Source organism: Eleutherodactylus coqui, chromosome 3 (genome assembly GCF_035609145.1).
Source record: "Eleutherodactylus coqui strain aEleCoq1 chromosome 3, aEleCoq1.hap1, whole genome shotgun sequence".
NCBI lineage: Eukaryota > Metazoa > Chordata > Amphibia > Anura > Eleutherodactylidae > Eleutherodactylus > Eleutherodactylus coqui.
Window position 1 is genome coordinate 188,622,443 of NC_089839.1, and position 21,978 is coordinate 188,644,420.

The window sequence follows — 21,978 nt, forward strand, 5'->3', positions numbered from 1 at the left end:
CAACGGTTGGTCGCTTTAAATGGTTAAATCAAAAGAACTACCAGTAGTAGAAAAGTTTGAGCATTTTCTTGGGCCATTGTTTGTAATAGATTTTATTTCCTGTGAACTCCTCAGGAGCCAAGATTTCAGGTAAATTACTCCCACCCAAAAATAAGACACAAGAAGACCATGAAATCTAGAATAAGTCTCCCTCCCCCCCCCCCCCCCCCCCCCAAAAAAAAAAAAAAAAAAAAAAAAAAAGTTCAGCTGTGAAAATATAAGCCAGGTGGAAATCTTTCACTAGGTGATTGGAGATGCACTTTTTGCTGTATCCCCACACCCCATTTTCATGGATTTAGGCTACTTCCCAAAATAATCACTGCATGCTGACCATCATTATCCTGCAATAGCCAAGGGCAGTAGGTAGCACATAGCATCTTCGGCTCTTTTAATCTGGAAATGCCTTAATTAAACCTTTTAATTAGCCATACAAATTAGATAGAAGTAGGCTGTTCATTCATCAGTTTAATGATCATCTGGTGAACCATTGTGCTGATGCAGCCACACATTTTAGCCCATTCGGGTCATCACAGTCGTTCAACGACAGTCAATGGATGAAAGATCTTTCAGAGAAGCATTCTTTCAAGAAAAGATTGTTGGATTAAAGATCTTTCATCCATGAACAATCAAATGAAAAATGTCAAAACATGGCCTACAACTTTTCAGAAAATGAACTAATTTGTGGGCTGAAACGACCAGTCATCGTTAAGATTCACTCAATCTCTTGTTGAAATCATCCATTTTCATCAATTGTAGTCCGTGTGCATGGATACCTGTTAAAGCAATTGCTTTCCATAGCGACCAACCACATTCCAAGTAACCCGATTGGCTGGTCTGATCATGATGTTTTTGGTTTTTATGCATGAAGATCATAGGGGTGTTTATGTCGAGCCCCTGTACATGCTACATATCAATCCAAAGACCAGACAGCAACAGGAAGACTGGGTTAAGTTATCAGCATTAGTAATCAGAGCAACACCCAATACACTGAAATGGAGCTTCATTAAGAGTTTTGCACAGTGTCTTCTGCAGCTTTTACTTATCACTACATACAGAAACTGCAGTCTACGGGTGGCTTTACATGGGATAACCATCATAGCAAACAGTTGCTCGAAATATTTGCCACAGCGAGTAGTTGAGCGTACAAACAACTGTTAATGTGCTTTTACATAGAGCAACTGTTCAATTTTGCGGTTGCTGAAGTGTACACCTCGATGCATTGCTGTTGGCTAGTCCTTGAAAGATGTGCTTGACTGTTAATGGCCGAGGAAAATCAACCAGCTAAATTTTTATTTTAGGCAAGCTGAAAGAGAGGGACTAGTAAATGAATTCTCACTCATCAATTGGCTGGTGGTCATGTTAACATGAAACAACTGTTGCTTATAGCTGCTCTAGCGAGCTACTATTTGGACGATTGTTGTCCCATATGAAGCCACCCTTAGCCTCAACAGGAGCTCTATCAGTAGACCGACAGCCAAGGGCCCTTTTAAACGAGCCAGAAGTCACCCATAATCATTTGCTTGAGTGATTACTGTCTCCCTGTGTAAACATGAAACCCAACAGGTCAGTTGAGCTACAGTTCACTTGGCGGAGTCACTTGTTTTCAGCTCACCTAAAAAACAAGCGCCTGTTTGCCCATGTAAACAAACAGCTGTTAATCTATAAAGGACTGCCTTTGTGGACTCAATGGAGGCTGGTGCCGGAAGAGATCTGTGTCGCCGTGCCTCCATTCTGTGAGCGATTAGCGCTCCTGTGTGAAATCAGTGGGAAGGCTGTCGGATGCTTGTATGTGTAAAAGTATCCTTAGTTTCCCTCATCCTCTCCTGCACCTTTATTAGCCAGTTTAGGACTGCAAAGTTTCTTTAATGCATGCGAGAGAGAAGACATAAGGGCTGAAAGCCAAGCCATCGGTCTAGCCTCACTGATGGATCCATGTTGAGGCTTAGGCTGCAGTAGTTAACAGACACCACAGAAGACAACCTGTACAAAAATCAGCAAAAACAGAGGCCTTTGAAAAAAATATATAGCTCGAAGTTAGGAGTTACACCGGCCTTTTCAACTCAGGATACAAGTATTAGACTTTCACAAATTTTCCATTGTTAGATTAAAACCCAGTTGGAACTGTGAGATTTTGATTTCAGCCACAATCCGATCAACAGGTCTTAGATATTTCACCACAAATTCAAGTAAAACTGCAGAGATTGTCCAAAACCAAGGCATTTCTATACAGCAAAAAGAGGGTTTCATAAAAAAAATAAATAAAACAAAAACCCACACACACAACCCCCACACCAGATTCTATAAAGCATGTCACTTTATACAAAGGGGTTGGGGGTGGTAAAGGGGATGGATCCAATAAAACATTTTTGCAGAGAGAGCCCATTGGAAGGCAAGAACTTGAACTTTATGATGCACATAGGACTCAGACAGCTGAGATCAGGGTTGGGCTTTTGTTCTTTCCATACTCACCCATCTCCCTGTTCTTTTGTTTTACACCCGCTCACCCCCCCTGGATGTCGGTGCCAAGTTTGTGCATCAGGCTCATCTCTGCTTTCAGCAAACCCATGCAAACAGTTCATTTACTGAATGCAGAGGAGTCCACTGCAAAGACCATGCACCACAGGGTAGAGAGCGAGAGAACGGGGTAGCAGGTGAGCATTAAAAAACAACCACCACCCACCCCAACAAACCAAACATGATAGAAGCTGTGCTCTGGAAGAAAGTAACAATGTTTTTGTAACTTCATACAACCCTTTAAAGCTGAAGGGGGAATAAAAAAAAAAAAAAAACCATCATGAAAGATTTGGGTATGCCTATACGTAATGTTCTAGAAAACAAACAGATGAGGTATGCGATTTGTCAAAGGCTTTTGTTTCACAGTTTTGTTCGTGCAAGACATGGGCATTTAATATGTATAATACGCACTTAATATAAATGGTTAGTACAAGCAAAGACCAATGTAACTCCACTCAAACACAGATAAAAGCCTTGCACATGCAATGGTCACTCAAGCATATCTATTGGACAGAATAGTTTGACTTATTGCTCTTTAAGCTTATATTGCAACTTATGTCATTTGTAAAATTCCAGTTGATTAGGATTCAAGTATGATGGTGCTCTAGTCTGTCTCGCCCTTTTATATAGAGTGTGTGCTTAGTAAACAAAAGTTAAAAAAAAAAAAGTTGGTTCTCTTTAGGATAAATACCTATTCGTTTAGTTTTCCAATCCACCAATAATAGTGGGGCCAGACAAGTCTCTAATTGTTTCAAGAAGGTTTGGGAACACTGAAACTCAACTTCTGATACTTTTGTTCTCTGGGAGGTAAGCTGATGCCACAGCCGTCTAAACATTGTTGAGCCAATGAGGGGGCTGAGGGAAAATGAGCTGTCAGCTGGACATTCGTCCAACAGTTTTTGAAAGTACACAGGGACCTTAGAGCCCAAGTTATGCAGCCTAGGTTGGTCCGTTTCCTCAAGTTTCGAGAGGATGACTTTACATAGAAGAGTTGATTACAACATAAGTCAATAAAAGTTTGCCACTCATGTAATGCTCAAGATAAATATGTAAGCAAACGGATCATCCCTCACAAAAGTTGCATTCAGCAGCAACTTAGCAAGAGTCATGGTCATACATCTTACAGACATTAACATGATCCAGCCAAGGTAACCATCCAAGTGGAGTTGCAACTAACCAGACTGACCTCTTAAAATAAGTCAGTTTTGCTTGTTCAAGTTACCAGTCCTAAAAATGGGGTTCAACTACAGACAACCCAAAGCTTCAGTGGACAACTGCTCAACCACTTCCTAGATAAAGTCTGTATACGCACACCAGAGTGGGGTGGAGAGTGAGAGATCTCCCTCTCGATCCCCTCCGCAGCCTCCCTGAATCTTCAGGGATGAGCCAGCAGGTACTCGAAAAAGGCGATGCTCTCTCGAGTAAAATCGCCTTAACGAGTATGCTCGCTCATCTCTAGTCAATTTCTTTTCAAGGTCTCTGAAAAAGCCGATAGTTTTGAGCTACTAGAAAATACATAAAAGTTGGTTCCTAAAAGTTACAGGTTTTGTCCACTCCTGGAGCAAGGTATCGAATTCACAACAGCTCGTATGACTGTACTACTACAAAATTAAGAAGAGGGGTGGAGGAAGAGTTTTTTTCTCCCCCTTCCCTTTCCCCCCCCATGAGTCCAACAAGGAAGTAAAGCATTTCACCGCCATACAAAGTGTGAGAAGTTTACCCCGTCTACACAACGCTGTAAATCCCTTTTAAAAAGGGAAGGTGGAAAGGGCATCTAAAAATCTTCTGTGAACAGTAAAATATGCTAAGCGTTTCATACAATTCAGTCCTGGATTGGACACTGCAACCTCCATCCATGTACAGCCCTATAAGCTACCTCTGTCTACAGTACTCATTAGATAAAATCAATTATTCTAGATTTGGTCTTCTAGTTTCACTTTTTTTTTTTTTTTATAAAGATAGCACCATTTAAAATACAAAAAAAAAACCTTAAAGCATGTGAACAAATGAAAACCCGCTAGAACATGTGCTTTTTTCCAAAAACAAAAAGATGTACATATATAGCCATCTATACAAAGTGAAAGAAATACTGAAAGAAGCATTAAAAAGCCTAAAAAAACACCAAGCATTAAAGTATATAGCGCATGTATCGCAGCTTCAAGGATGGAGAGGATTGCAGTGCTCTGGAAGCTGTCCATGCAGGAAAACGGTAAACCGAGGCGGTTTGATCGCTAGTGTTTTTATTTTGTTTTTTTTTTAATTTTCTAGAATTATAAATAAAAATCAGATTGGGCAAGAAGGGAGAAAGACACAAGCCTAGTGATATTGCCTCAGATATTACCCGTATTAAGTCTTCAAACTTTAAAAAGATGCAGTACCACTTAGACATTGTGCCGCGGTGTAGCGATGAAGGCACTCCAACAATATGTAACATCCTCTGCATCAAATAGAAGGAAAAGTAAGACAAAATAAAAAAGTTTGTATTAAATATAATGCAGAAGACCATTCTTACCATGTTCAAGCCATAGCAAACCTACATAACTTACTAGGGACAACAAAAACATTTCCACCATTTCAAAAGGGTCAAAAAGTGGGGAAATCAGAAATTTGACTGAAAGAAAAAAAAAACAAAAAACGAAAATAGACAGATTCCTTAAATAGGAGAGGGAAAGAAAAACAGAAAAAAAAACAAAAAAAAAACAAGTGGAACTGCCCCATAAAAAGCTCAGGCATCAAAGGAGGCTAACCTCCAGTGCCCGCATCCTCCACCAGCTTTTGTCAAGTTGTAGGTTTGCCCACGCTCTAGTGCATAGATATCTTGGTTCCTCTAAAGCAATCAATAAGTTACTTTAAACAATTCCTACCTACAAAATATGACAGAATGATCAAATGTACACTGTGAAAACAATGCTGATAATTGCACTTTGTAAACTCAGGTTTCACTGAAATAACAGTGGTGAGAAAATTAAAAAACTAGCTGCAATCCTACAGCAACTCATACTGCACCCTTGAAAGCACCCATCCACAAGTACAAGAAGCTGTCCACAGACATTGAATACTGACAGATAGTTTGTTTCTTTTGAATGGTCTTTCATCCCAATGGCAGCAAGTAAAAGCTGCTTAAAAAAAAAAAAAAAAAAAAAGTTTACAAAACTTTCTGAAGACACTGGGGATAAAGTTTAGCAACTGCACATTCGTAGTGACGGCCCAGGTCCCACAGCCTCTCTGGAGACTCGTATACTTTTTTCCAACTGTCAGACACCTCATCGTATTGATAGAGGGAATTCTTTCTACTGGTACGGAATACAAACTCTTCCACACTGACTTGGGTTGCGCGAACGAACAGGTTGAGTTTACCCTTCATGACCAAAAGTTTGATGTATGGGTTTGAAGACTGTTCACATGGAAGATCTTTTTTTCTAGTCCAGCAGTTTTGCTCAATGTCATAAGCCTCTACGGTGAGCACTCGATGGTTTCCTCGGATGCCAGCTACATAGTAGATGGAATCTTTGTATACAGCCGCCAGCCCCTGAACTCTTGGAACAGTCATGGGAGTTAGGTAACACCAGTAATCTTTTGGAGGATCATAGCACAAAAACACATCTCCTATATTGAAGGGGAGAGAAGAGAAAAAAAGGCAGTTATATATAAAATGAAAGCAATGATTGATATTATAGCATCCAAGTCACCTCAGAACTGACAGCAACATTCAAATGGTTAAACAGTCAAACAAAGTTCTCTCCCACCATGTATGTAGAGGGCTCCCGAGTTGGCTCCATGCAATAATATCCGATGTGCGTTGTATATGAAAGGCGCACGTTGGAAAGGCTGTAAGTTGTATAATTTTAGTCACATGGCGGGATTTGTCCCTGCAATGCCTTGCATATTTCTACAATACACTGCATTACTTCGGTACTATACCCATAAAGGCTTTTACCCACTAGCTTTTATTTTTTTTAAACGCTGCCTTTTCTTCAATGACCAAAAAAAAGGCACAAAAATCACAACAGTGCAAACTTAGTTTTAACTTTAGAAAAAGTCCCATCGAAAAAGGAAGAAAAACAAAAACGCTGCGATATTGCAACGTTAACAAAAGAAAACACGCTAGTGGGTAAAGGCCCAAGGTCTTGCCTTTTTAGAACTTCAAAACATTGATCAGGGCATTTATTAAAGGTAAACAGTGATCTGTTCATCACAGCTTGTAAGGAGGTTATATCGTCAGGGTTGAAGATTGCCCTGCTCAATGTCGTTAGAGCAGGAGCCTGGCTACCAGACAGCAAAGGCCAAGTTCTTCCTGGCATGGGACATCTGTGTCAGGTTAATCCTGCAGCAGCATCAAGAGGTGCATATGCAGGTTTAAAGCCCATAGGAAGAAGAGTGTAGTCGCAATCACTAGTGGGTCAAGGCAATTGCAAATGCAGAGTTTTGCCACTACAAACCTGTGACAAATCCACAACAAAATCTACATATATTACAAGTTGATTTCACCCTTGCTACACTAAAAGTAGTGAAATCCACAATGAAAGTCTGTAGTATGTGTAGAAAGTGTGTGCAGCAGGTAGATGAGATGAAGAAAGCCTTAGACATTTGTCTTGTATAGTGATGCATTGGATTTTGCGGAAGATTTTTAACTGTGCAGATAAAATCCGAGTGTTAACTCAGCTTTTCACAGTCAGACTATCCAATAGACCCTGCCTCAGGCAAGGCTATATAGGTCTTTATTAGCAGTCCCCCACTACCACCACCACCAACCACTAGGTATGACAGACCACTGACACCCTGGGTATTATTGCATCTTGTCACCACAAGAATGGCTGGAGACAAGATACACGCCCACAAGCAAACACCCACAATTTGATTGGCTGCACTGGAGAATGGCAGGCCATGATCTCCCCTCCTGCCCCATTTCACTCACTCCTCAGACGCTTTACTTGGCCTTGGTCCCCTCCCCTGCTCCTCTCTGGCATGGCAATACCGCTGAACCACCACGGTGCTGCTCTGAGTCTTTGCCGCTGGCCATGTCATTCTGCTACTGCGCCCCCACCAACCTGTGCTCACCCCGGCGGCTGTGCTCCCTGGGCTGCTGTCAGCTGTGGCCTGGCGTACCCGCTGTCAGTCTGTCCCCCATGCAAGGTAAGCTCACGGATGGCCACCGCTGTCCTTACCCCAGCTGCTGTCAGTGTGCTCTGCTGATGGCAGGGCCACCGCACCAAGTTTGTTCCCCCGCCACTCAGTGCTCCCGGTGGCCAGCCCCAGCTTCCGTAGAGATGGGGGGTGGGTATGGCAGAGGCATGCAACAGCTCCAGGGAGTTGTCATGCCAAAAGCCAGGTCACCAAGAAGGGGTGAGGGGATCATGGCCTGCCATTCTCCAGCGCAGCTAATCACACTGGGGGGCGTTTTCTTGTAGCTGTGTGTCTTGTCTCCACACATTTTTCTGGTGGTGACAAGATACACTACAGACACCCTGACCTCTTGGGATGCAGATTGGCTTGCAGAGAGGGCTCGCTAAAGCTATAGGCAGTATTGATTCAGCTATAGGCAGATTAAGAAGCATAGAAGTGGCAGCAAGTCCTGAGGAGGGGGGGGGGGGGGGGGGGGGACATGAGAAGTTATCTTTACTGCTCTATGGGTTCCCGTTTCAAACTCCATCCTACCAGACCCCACATCGCAAGTATGACAGTGACCTGGCTTTTGGCAGGGCACCTCATATAAAGGAGAAACTATGGTAGGGGTTGATGCCCCTCTATGACTGTCCAGATCTCCTGATGAAACACCATGTCCCAGTATCTGCTCCATGCTCCAGACTTTGTCTCACTGCGACAGCCTGTATGGATGTGCTATCCTAGAGGAGCAGGACTACCTGTACAACCTGACTGGTCTGCAGGTACCCCTCATGTACCAGCAGTGACAAGGACATCAGCAGAATTAGAGAAGACTCACTCAGGAAGGATGAGGGGAGGAATAGCCTCCATCCCTTTTTGGAGGAATCTTGCTAGCGTCTCTCTGGTGCTCCTGTTCTCACTTTCACAATCTCTTCTGCTTCCTAACCGGACAGATTTATATCCCTGGAGTTTAACCCTTTCCAATCCACTGTCTGACCTCTGAAGACATTATGATTTAAGGCTATACAGCTCCGATGTTGGATGATGTCCGTCGGGCTTCTCTTACTGTATATTGCCAGCCTCTCTGCTGTTGGAGCCTATCCAACATATCTCCTCATGCAGTACTGGCTTTAGCCAGCATATAGCGCCATTGTATAACAGCAGAAAAAGAATAAGTCCCCTAGGAAAACCAGGATACAAATTGGATTGGAAAGGGTTAAGTAACGTGGCATTACACTGCGATGCCTAAAGGGGTTGCTCAGTTATAAGCTACTATTGTTGGCCTATCCTGAGAACAGGCCATCAGTAGATTAATATTGGTCCACCAGCTAGGACCCCCAGTGATCTGTTTGGCGGGTCGGTGTGCATTACACAGAGCAGATTTCTGCAAAAAGTGGAAAGCTTCATTCCCACTGCAGTAGCCAGGTGTGGTATTGCAGGCCAGTCACTTCAATGGGAACTGTGCCTGCAATACCAAGACTTGCCACTGCAGTAGGTATGGAGCTATCAGCTGTCTTCTGCAGGAAGCAGAGTGAACAATCACAAACCGATCAAAGGAGGTTCCTGGGGTGGCAAACTTCTGCTTATCTACTATTGATAACCAAGCCATCAATAGGTTACATCTGGACAACCCCTTTAAGTGTTCCCTTCATGTTTGAGCAGCTTTTCCCCGTGCTGTCAAGGTAGCCACATGCCACTAGCACAGGCATTTTAAGTGCAGACCAGCAGTTATTGCCATTACACGAATGTTAAATGCGCTCGTGTAACAGTGCCCTAGAGGGTAAATTAATTGGGTTTATATTATGATGCTTAGGTGTTCCTCTTCAGCGTTTAAACCCATACATCTCGACAGCGGACGTTATGGGTCTTTATTCTGACGTGTTGTCTTGACGGCTCTGCATCAGGAGCCTGGCACAAGAGATGGGTGCTCAGCTGTCAGAGCAGCTGCCAGGCTTTCATCCAACAGCAGGGACCAATGACACCACAGATCCCTGCTGTTTAATCCTTCACATGCTGCAGTCAGTGTGACTGCAGCATGTAGAATGCTGACAGAGGGAGAGGTTCCCTCTCGCCCCTATTGGACCCTCAAGATGTGATCGCAGGGGTCCTGATGGGTTGCTATGGCACCTAGAGGTTTCAATATGGCCTCCGTGTCTGGCAGCTACAGTGGCCTATGAGGGTCAGTCTTGGCTGGGCTTTATAGGCTAATAAACTACTATACTGAAGTATAGCAGTGTATTAGGAGAATGATAATTTATTTAATGTTCTTGTAAACCATATTTTAAGGTACAGTTAAATACACCAATTTTGCCTCGTCTTACAAAAAAAAAAAAAAAAAGAACAGAAAGTGATCAAAGTGTCAGATGGATCAGCCAGTAGTACCATATAAAAATTCTACAATACTTTGAACACTGATATACATATCCTGATGCCCAGCAAGTCCCCCCTCCATTTGCTAATGTTTGCATCCCCATAGCTTACCCTGTAGGATATATATCTTGTCCTTATATTCAACAGCACTATGAAACTCCATCGCAACAGGCATTAAACTCACAGCCGTCCAACAGTTGTCTCTAACGTCATAGCATTCGACGGACTTCAGAGGATTGCGGCCGTCCCCTTCATAGACGCGCCCCCCTATTGCGTATTGCTTACCACAGCAATGAACCAGTTTGCAACCTATTCGCGCTCTGAGCAGCGGTGCTTTAGCCAGCCACCTATTATTCGAATGATCATATAACCAAAAGTCACTTTCGGCTTTGTGGTCTATGCAGACGTCGTTGTTACTTGGTTTGAACCCCCCTGCAATGTAAAGTTCGTTATCTGGCGTCACAAGGATCCCAACTTCTCGCAAGTCTCCGGGGGGTTTGCATAGTTTATACACTTTTCCTGTGAGTGTGTCCAGACAAGGCACAGTTTGCTTCTTCCCTGAGTGTTTGCTGGCAGCTTCGAAGCAGAGAATCATTTCCGAAGCGGTCATGCCGAGACGCCGATTACAGTAATTGGCACTAATCTTTCCCTTTTGTATATGGTTTTTAGGCATTGCCCGTGCAAACATAGGAGGGATAGTTTCCACAAAATGTTCTTCCATAAGAGGCATACGGATACATTTGGCAAATATCTCTGGAAGATGCTTTTCTCTTTGCGGTTGGTCGTGTTCGAACCAACCGATAATGCTGTCGTAGACATGTTCTTCCTTATCCACGTCCAGGTCGTCGCTGTTCAGTATACTGATGAGCTGATCTTTCCTCAGGTGCAGAAACTCCTGCTCTTTGGTGACATACAAAAACTTTTTCCGAGTGTATTCTTGAGACTTGTCCCTAAGTTCCTTGTGACCGTAGTGATCGGCAAAAATAAATACGCCTATGCAGTTCTGTGGGTCCAAGCGGCTGATCATGTATTGAGCGCACTGGTCCTGGAGGGAAGGGATCTGGAAGATGCTAGCTGCCGTGAACAGAGCCTGGACGTTGGCCTCCGTCAATTGGACTCTGGAGGTGTATGCATAGTTCAGCACAAGCTGCATTGAATCCGCTTCAATTCCCACTAACCGGACCTCTTTTTGTTTGCTCTCTGTAAGGCCGCTAGTGAACATAGATCTGCGGTAGGGCGGAGAAAGGCAATAGATTAACAGATATACAATAAATGGGGAAAAGTTAAGTCTTATTCAGACAAGAATGCAGGAATTTGATCTGGGGGGAAAAAAAAAAAAAAAATTTTTTATCTAGGTGTACGTCCAGGCTTTGATAGGTCACTGCACATACATGAAGATCACCCATGTGAATGAGTCCTTAAAGGAGGGGGTTGTACCAGGATCACAACTTATTCCCTAGCCAAAGACTGTCGCTCCATTCATTTCCTCCTCATTGTGGGTGGGGGGGCCCCGACCCGTTCTCAGGATTGGTGGGGGTCTCAGCAGCCAAATAAGAGATAACTTAGGATTCTAGTATAACACCCCATCGGCCGTGTGGAACTACCCTTAGAATACATTCCCTGGGGCATACATACTGCGGATTCCCCATGCAGTTTTTGCAACATTTACAGTACAAGCAATGTGCTTGGGATTCACAAGCCTCATCCATCCGCTCCTCAAACCACAAAAAAAAATAAAATACGTGCAGCTTCTACAACAACATTGACATGTGGTGTGAAGGTCACGTCCACGGCACATCAATATACGCACTATTTAGTGTGGCTTTTGCCGCACATTCACTGCTGTGGGAAGTCAGCAGCCAATGACTCCCCATGGGAACAGACCCCAAGACCGGGTTCACACAAGCACATTATGGGTCCATAATAAAGGTGAATGTTCCAGCCCTCAGGTATGGTGACCCATCATGCTCTGAGCCAGTCTGCAGTATGGCAGCATTAGTGTGCCCATACTACGCTCTCCGTTGTACCACGTCACGCACCCCTAGTCACTATACCTGAAGTATGGACTGATTGCTGCAAGGACGTTCCGGTGGCAAGAGAAGTGCTTCCCGTGATCCACCTCCACCACGATGTCGGTCAGCTGGCCCTCGTCATACATGGCCTTGAGTTGCTGGAGAATGCTGCAGGCATGGTAAGGATCCATCCCACTGCTGACTGGACTGGACAGAGGGACTCCATTCTGTGTCTGTAAAAACTTGGCTACTTCTGGAACGGGGACACAAAACAGATAGTCAACGAGAGAAGGTCATTTCTGGCAGATCAGGTTCTACAAACAGCTCCCTATATCACAGCTCTCTGGACAAGAGCAGACCTCTCCAAATACCTGATCCAAGACATCAGTCATACCACCACAGCTGGAAACCCACTTTAATGCTGCCAATACTCACTGGATAAACGCCAGTGGCTAATGCAACATGTGCCGGCGCCTAAGGGCAGATGTCCGTGGTGCCACAAAACAGCAGTCAGGAGGGGCACTGTTATTGCTGGGGTAAAGACCATTCACAAGTTACCCCAAACAGTTGTTGCTCCGTAACCCCTTCCCAACATCCACCATAAATGTAAGGCAGGTGTCCTTGTATGGAGCCTCGTGTGGCGCAGAGTGTTAAGACAGAAGTATGCAGTCATAAGCTCTCGCTCACGACCTGAGGGTTGTGAGTTAAATCCCCGAATAGTTCAGGTAGTTGGCTCAAGTTTGACCTCCCATCCTTCAGAGGTTGGTAAAAAGAGTAGGTGGCTTGGTGGAACTAAGTTGGCGCTATACAATCAAGATTTATGTTTGGCAGCTGGGCCCATAAGATACACAATGGGTGTTGGCTGTCCTATCCCTGACCGCTGTCAGCCATTTACATATTGCTGCCAATACTGACAGCATCATTTAAAGGCTCAGGTCACCTTCCAACAACACCATTAACTAAGTTATGCCATTAATGTAGGCAACAGATTCGGGGAATACACACATTTTTTTTTTTTTGTAAGTACCCACCCTCTCTCTGGTTCCTGTAGGGTCCCCCACATTGTAGGCAAATCTGACTGTTTACTGATTGGCGTGCATCTGCAGACTACAGTAGGGGGAAGCCATGGGAATCGGAGCAGGTAAGAAAAAAAAAAAAATTAATCGATCACCTGACTCCCTGTCGACTACCCCAACAGCACTGATAGCCTACTGTGCTGTAGGGAGGTGGCAGAGGGTCCCCCACTTCATTCATCAGGATATTTAGAGGGAGCCTGTCTCCCACCCAACACACAGATTGTAGGGTGTCATTCGGTTACCTTGGTAGCCTACCGCCTCATGCACATCTCCAGCCCTTAACAGAATACCTGTAAATACTCTATACTGCAATACTGAAGTATTACGGTATTGAGTACATGCAATTAGACAATTGCCAGTTCAAGTCTGGGAGGCAAAAGAGTTAAAAAGTTATTAAGAAGGTTTAATAAGCCATTTCCAGTAGTTGCATCACAACCATGCTATTGCCACATCTGTAAAATTCCAAGTTACATTACATTAATGGGGCTGTTCTGGGTTAGAAAAATATGCCTGCTCCCTTCCAAACACAGCGCCACCCTTGTCCATGGGTTGTGTCTGCCGCTCAGCTCCCACTCACTTCAGCGGAGCTGCAATATCACACACAAGCCTATGGACAAGGGTGGCGCTGTATTTGGGGGAGGGGGGGGGGGGGGGGGGGGGAGAAAAAGCAGCCATGTTTTTTTAACCCTGGACAATCCCTTTAATCAAGCACTAAAACTTTTCTTTAAACCAGTACAAAAATGTCTACACAAGTTGGGCAGCGCTGTAATCATACTGATCCAAAGAATAGAGAGCACTATGTTTACCGTACTGAACGCCATCAGACAGACAAATCCCCACAAAATTACGCACGCATTTTCTCCATTTTTACTGGACTTATTATTCTACCCGTTGAAAAATATGGCTTATCCTGCCAAAAAACAAGTGTGGGATGGGGCAAAAAAAAAAAAAAAAAATGAAAAAGGTTGTGGCAGGAAGGGGTTAGAGGGCAGGTTAAGGTCCTTCACATGGATGGATTTGCGCATGTAATACACAGGATGGAACCCATTGATTTCAATCACTTTGTTCACATGCTCCACTTTTCTATACATTTGTGCACCCAAAGTGGCCATGGAAGTCAACAGGGGGGTGGGGGGTGCGCAAATGCACACACAATATGCTAGGATAGGAGGTATATACTATGTATACACCCACGTGAAGGCGGCCTTAGGCTGGGTTTCCATTTCTGCCATTTTGATTGCTGTTTGGTAACATTTTAAACCCGAATTAAAGTGTATGTGAAAACTACTACAAGACGTCACTGAACACAGGAGGCACGCCGGAGCAGCCGTACGGGAACGTCTCAGCTGAATATTCCTTTACCAGACTGCAATTTTGATGATCCAGCTGGAAAGCCGGAGGAACACAACATCCCTGAGGATTCGCAGTCACAAGTACCAGAGCCATCAGAGCCGCTCCAAGATGCCCGCACCCCAGCTCCCTCCCACTACAGATACATGCAGATGATGTCATCAGATCCACAGAAACCCACAGAGGTTTTAGATGGCAGCAACACAAAGCATCTAACACGGCGATGAAAACCCAGGACATAGGATTACAGCGTCGGATGCCATCCGAAACTCTGTAGCGCCCTTGTAGAGCAGTTTGTGGCCACCGCTCCGAGTAAGTGCTCACATACATAAGATTACCAGTCAAACACAGGTAGGTATCAGCACGCCTAAATCCAAGGACTTGAGTATGACACACTGGTTGTAAAGTATGGATGGCCCATCAGCAGGATAGGTCATGAATAGTAGACAGACAGGGGTCCATTGCCAGGTACCCCCGCTAATCAGCTGTACTTGTGCACTGAACCGATTTCTGCTGTAAACAGACAGCTCCGCTCTCACTGCAGTGGCCAGGCTTGGTACTGCAGGCTTTGAAGTGCACAGGAAGTTAGCCTGCAACACCAAGCCTTGCCACTAGAGTGAGAACAGCTGTCCGCTTCCCACGGAAAACAACTCAACGTATGAGCACACTAACTTAGCAAACAACTGATTGGCAGATCCCAGCCAATTATTATTGATGGTCTATCCTGTAGATAGGCAATCAATTGTTCACAACTGGACAACCCCTTCTGAAGGAAAAAAAAAAAAAAAAAAAACAATCACGCATACTCACAAAAGATCCCAATGACTGAAAGACATGTACTCGGTGTGAACCTGCTCTCATCTGGCAAAAGAAGAGGGCTGCAGTGTTGGACCTGTCACTTTTGGTGTTCTTTAGTGAATGCCAAGATGGATGGTGCTGTGCACTGGGTACTGGTCCCACTACAGGACATCAGGCCCTCATAAAGTGTTTGTGACAGTGGTCAGGAGCATGCAGACAAGTACGTTGCTAGAGGTTATTTTGTAGTGCTCCTCCAGTCTTAATGCCCCTCTACAGCCTTGTCCAGCTCTCCAGGGCAACGGCCCGTGAAGCGGGGCAACGCAGCAAACCTTCTTGTGACAGCACGTATGGACGTGCTATCTTAGAGGAGCAGAACTACCTGAACAACCTGATGGGGCTTCAGGTATCCCTCATGTACCCGTAGTAACAAGGACACCGGACAAACATGGAAAGAGGGATGAATCAGTCAGGAAGGAGAGAGGAGTTGTCTGTAGCCACCATTTGCAGACCACCCACGGGTGCTTGATGGTCCTGACCGGCGGCGGCTGACCAGATCCATCCATGTAAATAAGAAACGACTCCATCAGAAATCATATCCACGTTGAGTGAAGCAGTTTTAGCTTCCAGCTGAAGACCCACCAGAGGCCTCTGCTAACATGACAGCAGACGCCGCCGCCTCACCTGGGCACGTGAGGCTGCTAACTGGACCCTAGAGAAGGCTGCAGCTGGGAAATTTAGTTTCCTTTCTCACTGCTCAAAACACTCAAAAAAAAAACAAACAAAAAAAAAAACTGTGCGAGATCGTGTGAATACAGAGGGTGAGGCACGGGGGTCAAGCCATTTTTAACAAAACGGCATAGCACTCAACAGTTGTGAGGGCAGGTGTGTTATAATGGAAGAACAAGTCACCCGTTTGCCCACATGACGCTGAGCGTTAAGCAATTTGACAAAGAAAGAAGAAACAACAACAAATAAACAAAAGGTATGACACCCTTGTCTGACCCGCCGTATTCACCCAACCTCGAGAGGAGTGTTTTGAGCAGTGGAGAAAGAAACAATCTCATATCTGAATGGCGTTGGTATGAATCATCATCACAGAATAGGCAAAACACTTAGGCTGCGTTCACACAGGGCGGATTCCCGTCAGAAATCTCGCGGTTTGTCCGCAGCAAAAACCGCGAGATTTCCGCCGGGAGAACCGCCGCAGTTTAAGCCGCGGCGGCTTTGAAGCGGCCCGGACGCTTGCTTTTCCGTTGCGGCCGGCGTTCCATAGAGGAGAGCGCGGCCGCGACGAAAATAAACAAAAAAGAAAAAGGTAAATAGACATGCTGCTTCTTTTGAAACCGCGGCTGCCGCAGCCACGGTTTCAACCGGATTTAGCGCAGCGGATTAGCCGTCCCGTGTGGACAAGATTTCTGAGAAATCTCGTCCACATGGCTGGCTAATCCTGGGATTAGCGGCCGCGGGCGGATCTGCAGCGGCAAAACCGCCCTGTGTGAACCCAGCCTTACTGGACCCAAAACGCCAACCTTCCACAACGTCGTCGCTGGCATACAGCCTCAAAAGGGTCCCGCAAACATTCAACTAGCAGCAGCAGCCTATAGTAGCAACTTCCCACCAGCAGAAGGTATTCTTGGGTTCTTCTGGGATCCCCCTCGTATTCCAGCAGGCACTAGTCATCCAGAATGGGTTTGAGGAGCAGTCTGGAGAGTTCCTACGGATGGTGCAGTGAACAAACTCCTTTAACATGACCCAATCCAGTGTTTATGGGATGTGGTGGAGAGGTCCACTCCCACCCAAGATCCTGCCCCTACAGATACCCCAGAGCTGTGGGTGGCTGACCAGACGGCCCACTCAGCATCTCCAGACAGCTTCCATTCAGTTGGGGAACCAATGCTACGTTGAGTTTCAGCACTCTCCAGGTCTAAAGAGGTCCTACACGAGTTCCTGTCCCATGATTTTCAGCACATCATGTCTTTGATGTCAGGGGGAATGCTACCAGACTACCAAGCCATGTGTACAGAAAGAGGACCTGCCCTCCCATCCTCTGCACATCACTAACAACGTGGGACCAGCGGTGAAGGCAAGTATAATACATCCATGCATGCAGAATTACAGCTGCCACGAGTTTGGTTACGGGAGCGAACCAACTCCCTTTAAAGGGGTTGTCCCGCGCCGAAACGGGTTTTTTTTTTTATTCAATAGGCCCCCCGTTCGGCGCGAGACAAACCCGATGCATGTGTTAAAAAAAACAAAACGTCCAGTACTTACCCGAATCCGCGCTGCGGCGACTTCTTACTTACCTTAGTAAGATGGCCGCCGGGATCTTCACCCACGGTGGACCGCAGGTCTTCTCCCATGGTGCACCATGGGCTCTGTGCGGTCCATTGCCGATTCCAGCCTCCTGATTGGCTGCAATCGGCACATGTGACGAGGCGGAGCTACGAGGTCCAGCTCTCCGGCACGAGCGGCCCCATTCACCAGGGAGAAGACCGGACTGCGCAAGCACGTCTAATCGGGCGATTAGACGCTGAAATTAGACGGCACCATGGAGACGGGGACGCCAGCAACGGAGCAGGTAAGTGAATAACTTCTGTATGGCTCATATTTAATGCACGATGTACATTACAAAGTGCATTAATATGGCCATACAGAAGTGTATACCCCCACTTGCTTTCGCGGGACAACCCCTTTAAGTCGACCCTCCAGTCCTGGACAAACAAAGATGTCTCCACCGCCCCTCTGACTACCTGATGCATCATTAGGCTACAACACTATGAACTGCTTTGATTGGCCAGTGCAGCCTATGTGAGCAGCATGGTTGATCTTAGACTACCAATGCATACAAAGACAGTCATTAAGCGATGCAGCCATCTTTGTTTATCCAGGATCAGAGTGTCACTTTAAAGGGCTATCCCACCAAATACATTTATGATCTGTGCCCTATATAATGGTGGTCCAACCACTGGGGATTACAAGAACCAGGAAGACCTCCTAACACTTAGGGCCATACCACAGATGTGGAAGCACCGCACCATTCAGCATCCATTAGCACCATAGAAGTGACTGGAGGGGTAGTCACACATTCAGTCGGGAGGCTTTGCTACCACCGTTCACAATCCTTGGGGATCGCACCACCAGTGATCATTCACCCATCCCTCATTCTGTGGCTAAATGTATTCAGTATGAACACCCCCTTTAAGCACCATGACAACAGCCCCAACATTGTGATAAGCTCTGTCAATAAAGTTTCAGCACATTTGTACAATTTCCCATTGACCAGTCAGTCATTCAGTCACCCCGGATACACCACCTGCACCAATCACAGCTCATATGGACCAATCACCTGCGATTCTATGGCAGCTTATACCAGGCAGTGACTGATACAAATACAGTAGTTTAGTGCATAGAGGAGATATGATATCAGCAGGACATGGTGTAATAACAGGCACAGCCTCCTGGGTAATCCCAACCATAAACCCCATGTCACCCCTATATACAGCTACATGAATGAAACCCAACCCTATGTAAGCCCCAAAGCACAGCCCGACCCCTCAGAGCCCCCCAAACAACTCACCTCCTCCCTGCGCAGCCATTCTCCTCCTCCGGCTCCAGCTTGAGTCCAAAACGTCACTTACGTCCTAAAGAGTTCCCGGATGTTCCCTGCCAGCCAATCACAAGCCTCCCCTCTCACCGCCGCAGCCAATCAATTGGACGCTGGGTAGAAAAGGACGCCGGGAAATGTAGTTCCGTTCAGCAGTAAAGGGCGGAGACTTCCCCTGTGTTTTGTGTGACGTGTCAGCAGCTGGGAGAGGAATGCCGGGAAATGTAGTTCTACCGAGGAGGAGGAGTGCGGAGTGTGCTGGGGAGATAAGGCTGAGCCGGGCTGCGGGGACGTGTTAATGACAGAAGAGGCCGATGATATGGCTTGTTCTAGTGGCACAGGCCGCCCTGTGTGATTGTAAATGGCTGTAGAAGATGAAGATGATATAAATATCATTAAGGGCTTATTCACACGAATGCATTGTGTGTGCAAAATCAGTGCATGCAATAAGCAGTGAATAGAACCCCGGCGTTCACATGAGCGTATTTTGCGTAAAATTTTGTTAGTGCAAAAAAATACACAGCATGTTCTATTTTCGTAAATCGCGCACGTAAATAGCACGTCTAAAACTCAATGGCCCATTGAAATCAATGGGAGCATGCTTACGTTTTTTGTTGTGTGCGCAAATATGAAGGGTATACGTACGCAGAAAATACTGTAAAATACGTCCATCGCACATACAAGCAGTGTGAATATGCTTACACCGGGCCTGAGCTAATTTCATGCGGCCGAGAGCGATATCGGTCAATGAAATCGCGGAATGCGAGGCGTTTTTGCGTTAACGCCTTGCATCACTGCGGTAAAAAAGTTTCCATGGTTTTCAATGGGTAACCATCGCAGCCGTGTGCACCCAGCATGTGGCGTGTGCATTGATAACAATGGGTTTATGCGAGGGCACACCCACAGATAGGACGCACCGCAGTGCAAGGAAAAACCTCGCTCATGTGTATGACCACATTCAAAACAATGGGGTTCATATTCGTGTGAGGTGTGAGCATCTCGCAACGCACAAATCTAGCGTGATTTCCGACGCCGGTCTCAGTCAATGACCGCGACCTTCCTGCACTTTATTTTTTATCAGCCAAATCACTGCTCTGAAACCGCTGCCGTGTGACGCGTCGCCACGTAGCCCTAGCTGGAAGCTAGTTTCACACTGGCGTTTGCGTATGTACGTGTGAATTTGCGCCGCATATTTGCGCAATGAGCATTGTGGTTTTTTTTACACTCTTAGTTTTTTATTGTACTTTCGTACAAAAATAACACGCAGCCGCTCCTCACTCATCGATATGTGCAATTAAATTAATTAGTTCAATGCTTGCTATTTTCGTGCGCAAATGTGCATGAAAATAGAACATGCATATGTTTTTGCGCAAAATGCAAAATACGCTCATGTGAACGAACCCATTGAAATCATAGGGTTTTATTTACTGTCTGCGCAAGTTTTCCGCAAATACGTTTGTGTATTGTAAAACGCTGCGTAAATATAGCAGCGTTTTACTAGCGCATGGATCTGCGTATTAACACGTTTGCGATCGCGTATGTCTTCGCGCGGCAGCGTATCTCACACAAGCCGTCACGCATTGGCTTCCTGGTTTCTACTTCCTCTATTATCTCTTAGAAATGTTGCATAAAAACGCTGCACATACGCAATTGTGTACGTACAGCGTTTTAATACACACCCATAGAGAACAATAGGGTTCTATCCCGTGTAATACGCGGTAAAATAGAACATGTCGCGTTCTTTTTTTTTGCCCGTATTAAACGCAATTAATATATGCAAGCATCAGCGGAACAGCGAAAAACAATGCGCTTTCATTGACTCCATCCACCGCATATTATGCGCACGTGCATAATGCGCAGTTAAATTACGCTCATGTGACCCTGGCCTTTGGCTAGATTCACACGGATGATTGCGATATCGACACAAGAAAATATCGCAATTTTTGCTCATGAGACGTCTGAGCGCCAGCTCTGCTTTTTCTCGCAAAAACATCGCTGCTGCTTGCAGTTTTTTCGTGCGAGAACGACAATAGGAGTTTCTACTGTTTAAAACGCATCACATCACACGAAAATCGCAAGTTCGTGCGTTGCGATGAAATAAAAAGGAGGCTCCATAGGGAAACATGAGTGATACAAAAAATCGCAAAATTCTGAAAGATTGGACTTTTTTTTTAATCGCAACATCACAGGCGTAAAAACACCACAAATGGGAAGGAAACCATTGTAAAGCGTGTCTCATAACTCTGCGTTTTCATGCGATTTCACATCACACGAAAATCACGTGATTTTATCACCCGTGTGAAACTGGCCTTAGGGGGCCTTCACACTTGCAATAAGATCGCCTCAATGCAATTGCAATTTGCCATGATTCTCTCGAAATCGCCAGTGTGAAGGAGCCCTTTGGGCTTATTCACACTAACCTTTTGGGGTTTTTAGTCCATGTATAGACAGTGTTTGCACGCCGACACACCTACTGACTTCAAGGGGCTTTTTCAGACACGCAATTTATCTTCACAGATCCGCGGTCCATGCAAGAAATTGCAGCATGCGCTATATTCCTCTGTATCACAGACGAGAGTAGGACATGTAATGTCCACTGTCCCCGCTGTTCTGACAACACACGGATTTGTGTCCGTCTGCTGGTCTGATGCGAGTTGTGCCTGAGAGTCTTGGGTGTAAAGGTCCATTTAGAGACAACAATTATCGCTCAAAATTCGCTCAAAAGCCATCTTTTGAGCAAATCGTTGTGTCTAAATTGTCCATCTTTCACCGTTCAGTTCTGCTTGAAAACCCTTGTTCTGCAGAACAGCTAATAAGCAGGACCGCACACTGTGTCTGCTGTCCATGGTGCTGAATTCTCCATGGGGACCCCGTGGCTGATCAATAGAGCTAATTACAGAACTCAGAACTCCTGCTGAGTTCTGTAACAGTTGCCAGAAGCTGATTTACATGCAAATTAAGCTAATAAAGTACTAATAGCAATTAGTGCCTATTAGTATTTTATGCCAAACGATCGCTGATCTTTCAATCTTTTGAAAGATATCTGTGTGTGTAAATGCGCCTTAAGTAAAGCTCCATTTAAAGGATGCCTGACACATACATGCTCACAGCG

The 21,978-nt window shown here is 45.4% G+C and overlaps 1 protein-coding gene across 1 annotated transcript; it reads right to left on the bottom strand.

Annotated features, from left to right (window-relative positions):
• Positions 1 to 247: 247 nt before the first annotated feature.
• KBTBD8 (kelch repeat and BTB domain containing 8) lies at positions 248 to 18,903 on the bottom strand. The gene is made up of 4 exons (XM_066596664.1): positions 18,840 to 18,903; positions 12,081 to 12,291; positions 10,138 to 11,252; positions 248 to 6,159 (listed from the first exon to the last, which is right to left on the bottom strand). Exons 1-4 carry the CDS (start codon positions 18,856 to 18,858, stop codon positions 5,699 to 5,701), a joined length of 1,806 nt encoding a protein of 601 aa, XP_066452761.1. The 5' UTR covers positions 18,859 to 18,903; the 3' UTR covers positions 248 to 5,698.
• Between the last annotated feature and the right edge of the window lie 3,075 nt (positions 18,904 to 21,978).